The sequence below is a fragment of the Corvus kubaryi genome, unplaced genomic scaffold, assembly GCF_017639235.1.
Source record: "Corvus kubaryi isolate FWS band 111438036 unplaced genomic scaffold, C.kubaryi_AGA036_p1.0 37398, whole genome shotgun sequence".
Classification (NCBI taxonomy): domain Eukaryota; kingdom Metazoa; phylum Chordata; class Aves; order Passeriformes; family Corvidae; genus Corvus; species Corvus kubaryi.
Genome location: NW_024581137.1, coordinates 37,717,469 through 37,734,742, shown reverse-complemented (window position 1 = coordinate 37,734,742; position 17,274 = coordinate 37,717,469). Strand labels below are relative to the sequence as shown.

General features: G+C 39.0%; 1 protein-coding gene across 2 annotated transcripts in view; it reads left to right on the top strand.

Moving 5' to 3' along the window:
- Positions 1 to 17,274, top strand: part of FAM171A1 (family with sequence similarity 171 member A1) — an 89,382-nt gene that overhangs the window by 58,518 nt on the left and 13,590 nt on the right. For both annotated transcript variants that reach the window (XM_042043778.1, XM_042043779.1), the window contains 2 exons: positions 4,800 to 4,958; positions 9,994 to 10,170. In XM_042043778.1, the coding sequence (XP_041899712.1) occupies positions 4,800 to 4,958; positions 9,994 to 10,170 (336 nt within the window). The remainder of the gene's footprint in view (positions 1 to 4,799; positions 4,959 to 9,993; positions 10,171 to 17,274) is intronic.

Sequence of the window (17,274 nt, the reverse complement as noted above, 5' to 3'; positions counted from 1 at the left end):
ATAAATGAGTTTGGACTTTAGTGTGCCATATGAGAGCTAGAGATTAAGTTTCTTATGATATCTGTTGGATGTTTTCTCATCTAGCCTCATTTAACCATCCTTGAAATAGGCATTTTCTGGTGTTCTTAATGTCTAAGAATTTTCGCTGGTTTGATTTTTTTTCTTGCTTCCTAGTGTGAATGACTTAGAAATTTAGGGCATAGAAAAACTGAAAATTTCTTGTATCTACATTGTTGTATACCCTGTATAAACTTGCTTTTCCTGTGGACCCCTTGTCAGACTGCCTGCAAACCTAAATCCTACACATTGAAACCCACTGTGTTAGGAGAATAAAGTTTGAATAACCTTTTCGTAAGGCCAAACACATGTTAAAGCAACTGTAGTATCAATCAGAGGAACAGTGTTTTCTGAACTGCACAGTGAAGAATAAAATGTTCATCTGACTAGGGGTCTGACGTAAATTAATCCAGTTGATGTGCTGGCTGAGGTAAGTCTGTTAACAACAGGAGCTTTTTACCTTGAACCAGAAAGGGGACATCCTTTTCTGTGGGCACTCTTATTGTGCATAAGTGGTGTCTTATTCACAATAAGTCTTATGCTTGCCATCATTTTAAACTCTACTGGATAGTTAATAAACAAGGGAATAGTGCCCTCAATAGTATTCCAAGATAACCTTGTTCTATCTGAGAGAATATAATACAATTACGCCTTCCTGACATATTTTTTCAGTTAGAAGCCATCCAGACACAATAGGCTTTTCATTAATGATAGCACTAGATACAACTGCAACTGAAAATGCATTCAACAAATTAGGTAGCTGATGGAATGCTCAGAAGGATCTGGAGAAACAGCTGCTGTACATATATTCTGCAATTTGAGAGCTGGACATTGTCTAATGGGGTAAATTAGATGGACAGTGAACTGGGTTAAAACACAAGGCATTAGGCAAAACATGAAACATTGTTTACCAACAGTATTCCACTATCCTGTTGTATTAAATACTCTTATTCTTATGCAAATGTGCTAATATTATGCAATTAACTGAAAAAGAACAGTATTTTCATATTCACAGCTTCCTTCAAAAAATGGGGGATGCTAAAGGACTAGAGGGACATTTAACAGCTGAGTGAGACTCATAAATATTTTCAGCATAATCTTCCTTCCTTCAGTGAATTGATCCAGTGTGTTAACAATATATGTAAATTAGAATAATGTAACTGGTTCTACTGGGATAGCAGAAAAAAGAGATAAAGGAAGAAAGTGGTACCTGGAGTATGCTAAGGACTGGGATTTGAACTTGCAGTCTTCCCCCGTAAAATCTAATTTATGAGTCCAGTCGGCATTTCTTTTCTTGGGACTTCTCTTGTGATGAAGCCTAAATGAAAGACAGCCTAGACATTGTTCCAGTATTTGAATGGAGCCTCTCTAGTCTCGATCCAAAATCCTCGTGACCTAGTTTTTCTCTGTTATTTTCTCTAATTTACTTCCCAGTAACCTTGCGCTGTTTCAAAAGAGCTGATCAGGAGTTACCTTAGTGCAAAAATGAGAGCAAACCAGAAATCATTATACCAGGAACAGACTGGGAACACTGGTGTTTGAAGCACCAGTCAAAGGGAAAGAAAGGCTGTCTTGGTACCCCAAGTTACCAATTGCATTTGAGTAATTAAGCAAGCAACGTATTATGCAGTTGAGAAGTTTGTCTGAGTTGATGCAGGCAGCTTCATTTTCATGATGGCATTACAATCCACTGCTGTGCTCTGTCAGTAATTGTGAGGGATGGGGCTTGCCAACCACTGGGTCATTTAAGTTATTTAATAGCAGCACAGTGACAGACTGAATTTCAGCGTTCAGTGAATGGAAGCTGTATGGGGACCCTCTATCTGTCTCCGACCTATGAGCAATCAGAGCATGAATTGGTGAAACTTCAGATGTTATTTCACATAGATTAAACCTCAAATGCTGGTGTGGTGCCACATGTCACACATCCAGTGTGACAAAAGGTGCCTTACAGGGACTCGTTAAGGTTACATCCTCAGGAGTGTACTGGCAAGCTGGAGCTGACAGCATTTGAATCATGGCTGATGTGTTGACAAGAGGCTGTTTAAAGAAGATAAGATCCATGCTCAGCAGTCTTTACCTCATGGCACACACCGTGTGGAAGGGGCTCAACATGCCTATTTTACACTTGCATGTGCTTGGGTTTTATAAGTAAAAACTGGATTTTATAAGTAAAAACTAGGTATCTTCAGTAATAGAAGCAATGCTAATAATCCAGTCCCAGTGCTGTGATGACTTGGTGAAAAAAACGCTTAAGAGTCTGGTCAGCACAAGTTTCTCCCACTTCCAGTTCCCTCAATAAATCTATCCCCAAACATACACCCCAAAATCAACTATGGCCACTGGTAAAGGAGAATATTAGATTATGTTGTAGCAAGGTGGTGAGAGAAGGTGAAAGCCTTGGTAGCTGCTTCCCTCACAAGCCTTTCTCTGGAAGCTCCCAGTCTTCTGCCCCTTTGGAGTCTCCTGCCAGGTGTGGGAGACCCAACTGAGGAACTGAGGGGAGAGTCAGGGTGAGTGTCAGGTTTTGAGTGAACATCAATCTGGAGGAATTTGTTTTCCAGAGTGTGAATTAACTACTCTGCACTGATTTATTGTCTGTGTATGCACTATCTACAGAGGAGGCTGTTTCTTCATTCTCAGAGCTTATATCTGAGTTCATTGCTGCACAGGTTTCCTGCCAGATTTGGAGCTCAGCCATAAGAAGGCTTTGTGCTGCTTGTAGGATTGAAGGAGCTGAGGTTGGCTTTCTGAGTCCTCCTTATCTGGTTAAAATTTGGCAGTTCATGGCTCTCCCAGTGCTCAAACCCCAACCCCAAATGTTTTTTTTAATAGAAGTCCCATAAACTACTGCATTACAGACTCAACAGTAGTTACTTGGGTTTTAATTTTTAATTAGTTTGCATCTTTGGAAATAAAACACCAGTTCTTGGCAACTTAAATAATGCACCTTAACCAGAGATTTAGACAGCAGAAAATCCTGCAATTTTACATTGAACTGTTGGTGATAATCCTAATACCAGTTTCTTTGTTTGGAAGGAGAGGGGGGTGTTCCTGTTCTGTTACTGTGGATATTTATACCCATGGGCTGTAGGAGCCCACTTAGCAGTGCAGTCAGAGGTTTCCAAAGTGCCTGAGCAGATCAGTCCCTGAGGTACAGCAAGCTGCTACAGTATTGCAGAGCACACAGGAGATAAGTCCTGCCTGAGTTTGTTGCGATTTATTTATTCTTTTACATAGTTTTCCATTTAAGTCTAGAAATTGGATAAGGGAGATTTCTTCCCATTTCACACGGGTGTTGTTTAATGACTATATTAAACACTTGCGGGTATTGCCAGTCTGGAGAGCCTGCTGTAAACACTTAAATGTTTCAGAAATTAAAAAAATAAAAGCAATTTTATAGCTTCTTCTTGCAGAATTACAAAAGAAATGACAGCTAAAAAACAATCAGCTCTTTGGAGGTACTTGCTCCTGTATACAGACATTTTTCTTGGCCAATACAACATTTTGTTCTGTTGAGTTTTATGTTTTCTCACAGCTAGAGTTCCTGCTGGAAAATTATGCAAGAAAAGATTCCAGTCTCTAGGTTAATGACACTCACAGTTAAAAAGCTTAGGAGCAAGTCAAGCTTGTTATTCTTTCTTGCAGTGAAGCTACATGTAACCTAAAAGTGCTGCCAGAGACTAATGGGGGAAAAGATGCAAAATTGTTTTGAGTTGACATCTTTGAATCACATAGTCCAATGTGAATTAAGAAGAAAACTGCTTGCCTCTTGATTTTGTGCTGTGTGGGAAGTGTTCTGTGTGTATTCAAAATGAGCTCTGGAGAATACAATAGCTTTTGATTTAAAAATTAATTTGCATGTTGTGCACACAAACTTGCAGATGGAGTCTTGCTGTGTGTTGCTAAACAGTATTAATGGTGAGTATCCTTTGAAAAAGACTACTGACTTTGTAAGCTGGGATTTAAATGAGACATGAAATGCCATAGTACATGAAACAATCTTAAATCATGTTGCAGCAAAGACCCTTCAATTAACACCTAGTGAGTTTGAAAGAAATGCTAACACTATACAAGACAGAGGAAAAGAGAGAAATCTTACATGCCAAGTAATTTGGTTCTATTTCGATGTGTTCTTTTCATGGGAAAATACGGCAAATCTTTTCACCCAAAGTTTGTCAAGTGAATCTTTTAATCCAGTGATTTCAATAGTGACCGGTCTCAGTTTTAGAGTTAGTTTTCATGGCCAAAGCTTGGCAAAATCTAAATACAGAAGTTACATAAGTTAATTGAGACTACAGGTAGAATTGTCTCTTAGAAAATAATTTTAAAGAGTATAAACTACATTTATCTTGCTATTTCAGGGAAAACAAAATTTGAACAAATATGGTGAACTGGATGCTTTCCTAAGCTTTTGCATACCCTACCTCTGAACTTAGTTTTCGTTTCAGTTATTAGAAGAGGCATGTAATGAAAGTGGAGGAGAAACAACATAGCCAGAAAAGCTTTTGACAGTAGGTGCCTCCACAGTTTTGCTCTGGAATACTTGTGGACAAATAATGCCAACTGCAAAATACTTGTAAAAATACGGGTTATCCATCTTTCATAATAGACTTCTGATGTCTCTGTCCTTCTCAAGCTACCACAGTTTATAATGAAAAAAATGTAAAAGTGCTTCCATGAATATGAACACCTAAATATTCTGCCCACCTTGGATATAAAGTCACTTTTAATATTTTTAGGTGCACGGACTCAGCCACAAGTTCACTTTCAGAGAAGATCTGTGAAATTGCCAGAGAACACTAGCTACAGTGATTTGACAGCATATCTGACTGCAGCCAGTTCACCCTGGGAAGTGGACAGTTTCCCTTATTTGCAGGGATTAGATGGAAATGGAACAGGTAACCCACTACTTTGGTTTTGCTCTGATTTCATATTGGTCCAGGGCTTGACTTTTGATCATATAATTTTTTCCATTCCCCATTCCAGCAAACATTCTTTCAAATTTGGGTGACATGATGCATTCAACTGCCCTGCCAATATGCTGTTCCAGTGAGCAAGAGGGCAAGGTCTGCTATCCCTTAAACGGGGCCACTGAATAGCAAAGATGAAAACTCCTTGGCCTTGGGAGATCAGACGAGTTGGTTACACTTTTAGTTCAGAGCTGAGTCTCCAAATGCGCTGCATGTGCACATAAAAGATGGAGATTAATGTGAAGGAACAAGAGAGAATTTGAGGATGCCATAAAAATTCTTATTCACCTTTTTTTTCTAAAAATAAATAAAATGCCTATATCTCAAGGATTTAATACTGTGTTGTTTCAATGGCTTTGTTGATACTTTTGAATGTAGCCAAAATGTGCAAATTCGTCTAGCACCAAAGAGAAAACAATGAATATTCATAGTAGAAACACAACCACTGTTAAATTCAAAGTTGTAATACATTTTTATGACTGCAACTGCCTGCTAGTCTTTTTCCACTTTTCATTCAGTCTTGAGTGAAATAATTCGTGTTTCGTAGGTAAGAGAAGAGTAGCAGAACCACAATGAGAAGCCTTCAAATTCTTAAAAGGCTGGTGTGAAAAGGAGAATAATTTGTTTTCTGTGCCCATAGTGGGTTAGAAAGTTACCAGTGGCCATGCAGTGTAGCAAGAGAGATTCAGGCTAGTGATTAGGAAAACCTTGCTATGGTGAGGATGGTTTAAGCTGTAGAATTAATTGTTTGAGGGTGTTGGACAGAGTTAGACAGTCACCTGTGAGGATGGCAGAGGCATAGTTGAGCCTGCTTTGAAGCAGCCTAAATATCCCCTTGGGGTCTCTCCCTGCTGTTTCTCAGGATGCATTTACTTGTGATGTGTTGATCTAAGTGACTTTGAATGCTAGGTCATGTGTGTAAATGGTAGCTTGCTAGCTTCCCCCTTCTTCCCTTTGTACAAATCTGTGCATCTCCTTTTCTATTACAACAAGAAATGTGTCTGCAGCCTTACTCCAATCCTTCTGTCTGCTCCAGTGAGTACATCTCATCCTATCTCATCCTATCTCCCTGTCATTTTCCTATTCTCATCTTCAACCTTCAGTTTTCTCTGTCTTTTCATACTCAGACTGATCAAAATCTCTTAATCTTTTTTAAAATTAAGGAAAACATTTGATCTCACTCATTTGTCTACTTCCTCATCTCTGTTCTTTTTATCTCTAAACCAACTGAACAAACTGCTGGCAGTGTGTGGGGGATTCCTCTTTCCCAAATCTTTCCTAAGTACTCTGCAACTCAGCTTCCCATTCTTGAATTTATTTAGTGATCACAGGTCTTTCCAAGGCTTCAGATGATCCCATCTCACGAGAACTGCACAACCAAGACATTGTCTTTCTCCTGTTTTACCTCCTATCCCCCTATGAAACAGATTAATGCAGCCTTGGGTTTTTCAGTCTTCTGTATTCTTGCATGACAGAGACTTTTCTTCTTGAGCACAGGGACCCTGGATTTGACTTTTAGCCTTCAGGTAGAATTATGTTTTAAAAGACCAAAATGACTGGCAAAGAAATGGTATTTAAGAGACCGAGAAGTGGCTTGTTTTCCAAATACTGTAGTATTCAGTATGGTGTTAACACAGACTACAAATGCAATGTATTTTATTATGCACTATAGTAGAAGTGAAATGTCCTCTGTCTCTAGTAGAAGCCTCTCCTGATGTGGAAACATGAAACTTTAAAATTGTGAAGTTGGATTGACTACCTTTTCTGCATCTCCTAGTGACTTGGTGAAGACTTGGCCTGGAAAACTTCTGAAAGCATAAGAAATTAGGACAACACCTGCTTGATTTTTTAATATTTCTGGTCTCAAGAGAAAAAGAATATTTACAAATTTTAGAATTCTAAGAAAACTTAGCATTGATTTGCATGGGAAGTTTTGGAATTTGGCAGAACACTGTCTCTTCCCTCTCTCCCACCTCTCCTTACCCCACAATTACTTCTGTGTTCTTTCTCAGTTTATTTACATGTCTGTAGCATTTTGGTGAGGTCTCTCCATTTAGGTCTCTCAGTATTTGTCCAGAGTGACTTCACAGTAGTTTTAGCTAAAACCTATTCTCTATAAGTTCAGCATTTTTCATAAAATACCACCTGGTGTTGAATTAGTAATACAGAGCAGTGAGAATTCATTGCATGAATCAGCATGTTGTAAACATAAAAATTTGAAGAATTTCACTGCAAGTAGTAACAAGCCAGTATAGTGTTAGCTTCTTGTTTATATTATTACCAGTTGGAGACCAGGAGGATGGTTCCACAAAATCTTGTCCTTTTAACCCAACTAAACAAAACTTTCCATTGTCTGCCTCAATGGACCAAGCTGGCTAATAACCATTACTCCTCCTGCTTTTTGTGGCTGCTTTATAAAGCATGATGCTTTATAAAGCATCATGCTGCTTTATAAAGCATCATGTTTCTTTATAAAGCATCATGTCTGAACTGACAGTGAATTTTATCTGATTATTTTTAAAGCTCTTTACAGGTCACCAGATGGCAAAAAATGACAAGAAATAAAGCTGACATTTATTGAAGTCCATTCCCATTTAATCTGTGTGTGTGTATCAGTTTTATAGGATGCGAGAGTTTCATAGGCATTGATTTTAATTTGCCTTCACAACAAAAAAGAGAAACATTTTATCTTTTTAATGAGCATTAACATACTGTACAAGATGGCAAACTGAAGAAATATTTCTTCTTGCTAGAAGATGCAGTGGATTTCAGAAATTTCTTCACCCTGATATAAATTGTTCAGCCCAGTGCTGAGCAAACTATTAGTGCATCTTAATGAAAAATTGTGTTTCACCATTAGAATGCTTTTTCTGGGACTGAAAAGTAATTTTTAGAGATATATGCTATATCAAGACAGTAATAAAAGAAAAATTCAAAACTTTCAATATCTAATAGATGCAAAATACAAAATGTTATTTGATCCTTTATATTAATTTAAAATCTGAAGTTATACCTTTTTTCATTTGGAATTTGTATATACAAGAGTGTCGTCAGGATACAGTACTTGGCAAGAGGAATTTATTTCTCTGATACCAGCCTGAGAACCTTAGTGGCCCAAGTCCTGGGGTCAAGCATTAATCTGACAGAAGTTACAGGTGCATGGCAGAGGCAGTGTATTGAATGATCGGGAATAAAGAAACAGCTTTTCACTTACCAATTCCTTCCTCTATCTTGCTGTTTTATATTCTAAGGTGTTAAGGGAACAATACTGTGCACCACTGGAGCCTATAATACACATTTACAGGTGCATGGGTAGGCTGGCAACCTTCCCCTACATCCTAGCTGAATTTTCAACACTTACTTGTCTGTTTTTAATCTGTTAGCTCTGTGTCTTTCCTGCATTGCCACCTTCAAAGTGCCTGTTTTCTCAGTACTTTGATTCCTCTGTAAGGTCAACATCTGCCCCTCTGTTCATAGTCAGTGAAGGCAGCTTGTGTGTCCCTTGCACACCAGCCACATAACACTGACACACACCTAGAAATCTGGGCAAAGTGGGCATCAGACTAGATTCTTTCATAAATCAGCCACTTGCAAACATTACTTCTGGTTATTTTCCATTTCTTCAGTTTGACAATCCTGAAAAATCCAAGGAATTTGAATTTCAGAGAAGTTTTGTCACCTTTCTTTCCCTTCCCTTTACCACTTCCCCACCTCCTTTCCTGGTGATGTCTTTATTTGGTGAGCTGTTACTCAGAGACATCAAATTTAATAAAGGCCATTTCTCGAGACTTAACCAGAGTTACGAGAAATCATAAAGGTCTCAATGCTTTCCCACCATTCCCTCAAGTGTGCTCATCCTGTTGAGCACTGTCGCTGAGATACAGCATGTTCCTGAGGACCTCTTGGTGTGCCATCAGTGGTGGGTGTGAATGTGCTCTCACAGGCAGTGTGCAATGTACAGCACCAGGGTTACAGTGGGGGCAGTGCCCCATCTCTGCCAGCTATACATCCCTCTTCCTTCTCCCGGATTTGCCCCTCTGCAGGAAGAGCAGCTACACAGCCCCAGAGCCAGCACAACAGGGGCAGCAGGGATGGTGCTTGTGGCAGCTGCCTGGGCCTGCGGGGCTCAAGCCCCCTGCAAAACTGGAAGCTCTATTTCTTTCAGTTTGAACTACTTTTGCTATTGCTGTGAGCTCCTGATCTCCTCAGTTTTAAACCTCAAGGGTTTAAACCTCAAGGTTTTTTTTTTCACCTGTGTACATATACCTGGGATATTTATCCCTGTCATTGATTCATTTGGTTAAATCATTGAAGGGTTATAATGCTTTTTAAAAGTATGTTATCATTAAGTGACGTTCATTGGCATGCAGTTTAAACATAAAGAGTAATTACTGTCTTAGATAAGAAGATAACATTTTATATGCTAATAAACCATTTAGCATGGTTTTATTCAGTGAAAAGCCAAAGGAAATGCAACCTGGCATTCTTAAGCATGTGACTGATCATTTGTGAGGTGCCACTGTTTATTTTGGAGTTTGTTAGTTAACAATATGGGCATTTGAGGCTATAATAAAGACTTGTAAGAGGTTTTTTTTTTTGCCACAATTATGGCCGTGTTGCTCATACAGGTTTATTTAAGCTGAATTAACATGAAAAAGTATATGCAGGAGATTTTTACATTGTAGTTTTTTTTGTCTTCACATTTTTCCAAAATTAAGTGAAAAATAGACCATATACATCTTCCTTCAATTTTGTGGCTTAGGTTTGTTTTTTTTGGCAGGGGGAGGGTTGTCTGTTGGCTGGCTGATTGGTTGGTTTGAGGTTCTGTTGTAAGGCAGGGAGGAAATTGCTGCTACCATCCCTTGAGACTTGGGTTGATGCAGTACTGCGGTGTTGAACCACACAGGTATCCCTTAAATTCTGTACATTCTGTAGTCACAGTGTTCATTCACTCTCTTGTTAGGAAACAGCACCAGGTATGACCTCACCCCTGTCACTGCAGTCAGCGTCCACCTCCTCAGCAGCGATGGGACACCCGTCCCCGTGAACGGCCCCATCTACGTAACAGTGCCTCTGCCAGCAAACAGCAACCTGAAACACAATGCTCACGTTCCAGCATGGAGGTTTGACCAAAAATTTGGTAGGTAACATCTCATTGTGGCTCCCTAGATGGCTTTTCTATCTAAAAGAAGAGACAATTGAGTTTTACTGATCAAGTAATGTGTGGTATATATGCAAATATACTTGACTAGCACTGTGTGCCAATTGTAAACAGAAGTTTTTACAAATGTACCATTTTTCAATTATTAAATATTTTATTTTAAAACTTGAGAGAACTGCATTTCACCCACAAACTGAGGAGAGATGTGTTCACTACAGCACTGAATTGGAAGTGTGTAGAAATGGAAACATGCCTTATCTTTGCCAGCAGCCGGTTGTCTGACCTTGGGTCCCTCTCTTGGCTCGGGCTGTGTTTCCTGCCTGCCAGATAGGAAATACAGTACTGACTTCTTTTGTAAATCACTTTGAGATTTACTAATACTGTCAGGAAAATACATGTAAATGATTTAAATAAATTCTAAAAATGAAAAATTGATGAAATATTTTGAAAGGATGGAATGACTAATTAATAAAATCTGTAAAATGCACTCAGGTTTTTATATTACAGAATAGCGTTTGCCATTGTGAACAGGAGTTTTCCCAGAAATACATGTTTTAGGCTCTTTTTAAAATTTATTTTCTTTATTTTGTTGCTAGTTGGTACACTGTACTGGCCTTCTTTACAGCTTCGAAGTTTAAAGGACAAAGGAGTGCATAAGTCTTGTCCTGGTGATCTCCCTTCAGTTACTGCACTGTGCCATCTGAAGTATGAACCAGATGGTTGTTAAGATAAAGGAGAATGGAAGGTGAGAAAGGTTGATACTGAGAGAAAAAGGAGCCAGAAATGTGGGTCTGTATAGACAATCAGTGGGGCTTTGTCCTGCAAGGCAAATGTTCTGAGCCAGTCGATGATCACACCTAGAAGTAGAGCAATGAGCATGAAAGCAGCATGTCGGAGAAAAGGAGGAAGAGAGAGGTGAAGGGCGAAATAATGTTTTTCCTTCCTTCCTGCCTCTGTTTGCTGAAAAAAGTGATGTATTTTCAAACAGCATGCCTATGAATCTTCTGTCAGAAGTTGCCTGTATTAGAGAGCAAAGCAGTACAATTTAGTAAAGAGTAAATTTGAGTATGATATAAACTGGAATAGTAGAAAAAGAGTGCAATTATTGGATTTGGCTTTTCCCTTAACTGTGGAAATGACACTTCTCTTGTGCTGTCCTGGCAATAAGTTTCACTATTTTCTTCCCGAAACTGAATCATTCTTCTAGAAACTATTTTGTTTTCCCTTATTAAAAAAAAAGACAGGGAAGACTGAGTCATGTTTACTTTCCCCACAAGAAGCAGTCCTTCCCCAGTCCTTCTGTCAGCTGTGCTAGAGCTGCAGCCTGTCTAATTGCCAGTTACTCATGGCAAGTAAATGGTTCAGATTTTGATTATGGAGCTTTCTCATTTAGGGCCAGATTTCTCCTGCAGTGAGGCCACAAAAACTCTCTCTTAGTATGGAATATGGTTTTTAATTTTGTGTATAAAGAGCTAGTTACCCTATTGTGTGCAGTATATATATTAGTATAGATCAATATGGGTTAGTTAATTAGTGTTGCAGGCTTGAGGCTCCCAATCTTGAGACAAGTCCAGCCTTGTTTGATTCATGACAAACTACTGGAGCACTTGTGTTAGGAGGAGAAGGCATGAGGACTGCTAAACAAAATGCATCTTTGTCAGGCCACTTAGCTTCACAAAGCTGTGGAGAGGAAGGTATTGAAGATGATAGGCTCAGGCTCCAGCTCACGCTTCAGCTGAAGTAAGCATCTTTCTGTTCAACCAAAGATGTTGAACAAAGATGCATTTTAAGCCCTGACTACAGCATGCCAGTTCTAGTAGATTTTTGCCCACATCCCAACCAATTTAAATTGGAGTAGCTTAATTTAATAAGTAGAGCAGCCACACTACCTTTTGCAGGCTACTTTAACACCCTAAGGTCTGTCAAACTAGCCATATGTAGCATGAACATGGTGGTATCCTGTCATTCCACATCCCTGTTGTTCTTGGACTGTGGAGGGAGATGGATGGCTAATGACTGGAATGGCTCCATGCTGGAGAAATCCTTAGCTGGCAGATAAGTTGTTGTAACCCACTTGCACTGCTAGATCTGTGCCTTGTCAGGATAGGACCTCTGACCTTATTATTCTGATTTTGTCTTTCATTTCAGGGCTGCTTTTTTCAGTGCTGGTTATGTCTCAGTCTCTCCTTAATAGATTTCCAGTGACTTAAATTTACATGCTTTTCTCTGAGCAGTGAGTAAATGCCACAGATAGAAATCTGTGACTGTCTTACCAGGCGCTAACACAGCACTTCTCTCTCATGGATTAGCAGTACAGTGGATGCTTGTTTGTGCAAGCCATTGTTTTTGTTTAGAGTCCATGTGGTTGTCATCATTACTGCATGAAATATAATTTCTGCTCTAAAAAGCAGAAATACTTTTTACTTTCAGAGGATGTGGAGAAGTGACAGAAATACTACAGATATATTTTAATCCTTAGTGTCTCATATGTTTTGCTGAGCTCATGATGAACTAATATGAACCCGAAGGCATCTGACTGGAAATGCAGAGATTTTCGTAGTTTCCACAAAAATGAGGCGTATTTGCATCTTATGGCAGCCAAAAATAACTAATGGCTTTTTAGGATGTTTACCATAAACAATCTGTATTTGCATGACCGTGCTTTCTATCCTTGGGAGAGAAGCAGGAGAAGCAGCATAGTCTGCTTAAGGCTGAGAGTGGCTCCACTGACACTGATGAAACAAGCAGCCAGAAAAAACAGGCTGACATCAAAATAAGGCAATCTGCTGCATCTATTTCATACTGTTCCAAATGAAATTTTTCATTATGAAACAAACCTACTGCCTTGTGTGCACAGCAAGCGAATTAAAGCAATAATATAATTTTGAATAGTTAATAAAATGAAGATCAGCTGTCAATGCCCTGGAGATGTTTTAAGGGTAAGCAAATACATGTAATCTTGTTCTTGTGTTGGTCCACCACTGTTTCCTGCAACATTTCTGGGTGTTGGTAATAATAAACACAGATGCATTGATGTTGCACACTAAAATGCAGCTTAATTGCTCCATGCTGTGGACATACCCATGTCTTGTGTTTCACACTACTGTGGGATGGTGGTTTTATTTCACAATGTGCACTTAAAAGGTTTGAACATAAAGACAGGGTTTCTCTTTTCTATAATCAGGAGTGCTCAGTGGGGTTTTCTGGGTTTTGGGGTTTTTTTTCCTAGCAAGTACTGTGTTGTATTTATCAATCTGAGGGGGCTGAAAAACTTTTTTTCTTTATCCGTAAACAGATGGCTGGGATCATGACTTCTTCCGTGTGTATTTGCCTTGATGTCAGTAGGATTTACAGCAGTATAATTAATCTCTCTATTCTTGGACACCAAATTTCTGTTCAAAACTTCTTTTTAGCCTTGTCCTCTTCAGTCAGAAATACCACAGATCCCAGCAGAAATGAAACTTTCTGCCTCCTGTATCATCTCCAGCTCCCACCAGCTGGACTGAGTAACACAGCACTTGCTCAGTTGTATTTTCCTCAGGCCCCATTTAAATGGTTTATGTTTTATGTTAAGGTGTCTGGTTTTCATTGGATTCAGTGAGCATTCTCCATTTTAAGTCCTCAGTTTCATTCCATGTGGTATGAAGGCATTATGTTGAACCTAGACCTCTAGATCCACATCTGGAGCTGTATGAAGGACTTTAAAATATTATCAAATATTCCAGTGTGCATAATATGAAAATGAGATTTATTAATATGATGCATCTGAATTAATCAACAGGAAAGTATTTTCAGCACTGTTTTCAGTTATGTGGCAATGGATTCTGGAGTGGAAGGGTTAAACCTTTGCCCTTTTGTTCATCCTCCTTAAAATGTGTTATTTCTTGTGCACTACATGTAAATTAAGTTCGGAATACTGTGTCTGTGTTCTTCCTTCTCCCTAAACACTTGGTGTGCATCTTGGACATGACCTTGTTGTGTTTAAATGAGTGGCTTCTTTGCAGAGGAGGATGTTTCCCCAGTGCCTGAAATTTCAACCATGTGTTCATGTAAAGTGATGGCAGAATATAAAGAAGAGTATCTTTGGGAACTCTTTGTAACTTTATAAAACACAGTATTTTATGTACTGTGCTGTTCTTGGTTGGTGCTTTCTGACTGCATTTAATGCCATAATAGATTTCTAAATGCATTTAAAAGTCTGGTACATGTTTTTTCTGGTTGATGTTCTGCCGTCAGTGGTAAAATTTGTATTGATTTTTGTAGAACCGGAATTTCCAGATGTTCCTTCCTCAGCAAAATCAAGATAATGTTTTCTGTGCTCAAAAGAAGTCATGAGGATATACTTACGTGTAAGCAGTATTGGTGCCTACTTAAACTTGACTGCAATTTCATAGAAGTGAAACGATGCTTGTTTTTTGTTCACAGTGTTTATAGGGAGAGAGCGACAGCTACTGTCAGGCAGAATATGTAAGCAGATTACTGTACATCTACCTGTGTAGTTCACTGTGCATTGTTTGCAAATAAGATGATTTATAAAAGTCTCGAATTTAAGCTTCCACAGGGTAGTAGTGATGATCCACCCAAAGAAAATACTGTCTTATGTTTCTTTTTTGTTATGAATTTGATTAATGTCTGACTGCCACCACATTCATAGCCCTGTGTGACTGACAGAAGATAATCATCTAACAGAAACATTCACAGCCTGTCACTTGATCTGGACACTGGGTGTGAGTATGTGCTTCTGACCTTGGAGGGATGGCCTGTATTTGGGCTGCATGCAGCTGCACATGTGGCCTGGGACTTCATGCACTTTTCCACGAAATGCGTCTTCTATGCCTGAGAAATGGACGTACTCAGGAAATCACATTCCTCACCCCAGAAGTTTGAGCTTAGTATAATCATATCCAGAACACATGGTTCTAGACCAGATTCAGTGATGATATGGAGATTGGTTTGCAAAGGTGAAAACCACAAAAGTTCAAGGTTAAGCTATTTCTGTAGTTTAAAAATTTCTTGACTATTTGATTTTGACTTCCTTTTTAATCTCAGCTGGAAAGCTTAAATTATTCTTAAAGACTAAATGCACTAAGGAATACAGGTTCTTAACTAACTGCTCTCAAAGAATTTCATATTTTGTGTGTTGCCATAGAAATGGCAGCTACCAAGCCCAGCTTTTTACCATGTACAATGTCTACATAATAGGTGCAGATACAATTTCAGAGTATTAGACAGACCTCAGCATTGAAAGAAGAACCTCTTCCTCTGATGCTTCACAGTGTAGCTCACTGAGGTATGTTCTCACTATCATGATTCCTCTGGAGAGGATCGTAGGAGACAGTTGTGCTTATTTATTAATGTGTGTTTTCAAAATGGATGTTGTGGCTTACTCATATGAAAGTGAATGAATGGATTGTTTAATCCTGTGCCCACCTCATACACCATCCGAGCTGCAGATACAGTAAAGTGGCTGAGGTATGGCATGATGGTGGTGCTTAAGGAGACACTGAAGGAATCAGGTTGGTGCCAAGTATAGTGATCTTTGTGCAGATAATCTACTAATACGTAGTCAAGGAAAGAAAACTGGAAACAAGTCTCTGGCTTCTGGAAGCAGGTTTTAATAATTTAGTGTCATGTAGATGGCCCTGTAGCTCCACCTATAGAAGTCATGGCAGGAGAAGGTGGAAAGAGGCAGGCATCAAAACTTCAGAAGCGGAGAAAAGACCTTTGTGCTTGTGCAACTGCCTGAGTTGAAGAGGACCTGGAGATTGGTGGGAATCCAGGCAGGAGTGGGAAGTGCCTGGATGGGGCTGGAAGAGATTGAGGAGGACCTGGGAACTCCTTCCTCTGCAGCTTTGCAATGTTAGATCAAATCCCAGTGTGCCTCTATTTCCACTTCCAGTTTGAAAAATAGAAACTGAATGTGAGTGTGATGTGAGGCTGAAGGAAGGAAAAGGCATGCAGTGTTTTGAGCATGTGCTTTTATTTATTACTTGTTCTAATAATTTTGTCAGTAACTGAGAGAATGTGATTAGTAATGTGGTAAAACAAATTCTAAAGGCAGTATCTTTCACGTATACCAGTAACTAGGGATAGTGGTCCAGCAGGCATAACTAAGCTTTTCCTTTTGAAAGACAATTATTACCCAGTAATTATGTATCAAAGTCATTTTCTTTAATAATTTCCTTCTGTTCTGGCATCCTGGAAGGAAATACTGAGGGGACCAAAGCAATGCAAGCAGTTCTGTGTACAATGTGCCCTGCCTTCTGCCTAGATATAATTAAGATTATTAAATAATGAAAACTGGTGTGTTCTTTTGTTAAACACTTGACAGGTGATTTAAGGGGGAAAATGAGAAGAGATGGAAAAACCCACAGAGCTTCTCAGACACAAACAATAAATTGAGCCCTTAGATTTCCTTGCCAAAATCTTCAAGGTATGATGGTAAAAGCATTTCCCTTTTAGTTAAAGGAAATAACGGTGGTGCTGCTAGAACAGGAGCAGGATTTAGCCCTGGAAGGGTTGTGTAACAAATTCTGTAAGAGTGGAAGAATAATGAGTCTATGGACTCTCAGAGCAGGGATGTTTATTTTTTATGTTGCTTAGCAACCCTGAAAACAAAATTGTAATATTAACCTAAATACTATGAATTTTTAAACCCATGTATATTGGGGGGAAGGTGAGGAGGAGAGTAAGCTCCACCAATATTCAGGAAGGAATTTTTAACTTCCATTTCAAGCTTTTAGTTTTTTAGAAAATGCACAAAAGTAAAACAAAAAATCCCACCCCTGTCTAGTAAAACTTCCCCTCCTGATGCAGATTAGGGGTGATTTTCAGTCAGAAGAAGAAATCTGATAAGCAGCTTTCAACTGGTAGGATGAAAAGCTACAATTTATGTATGTCATAACCTGCTTTAAGAAGTTATTTTCACAAACTTGCCCTTGATTAACTCTTCATAATAATGCTGCTATTCGCAGTGTCTAAATCAATTACTTCTAGAAGCATTTTTAGTATGTTTTGAATAACCTTTGCTGCCCTACACTGTCTAATAACAACCTGCCTCATTCCTTTTGACACATATATCTC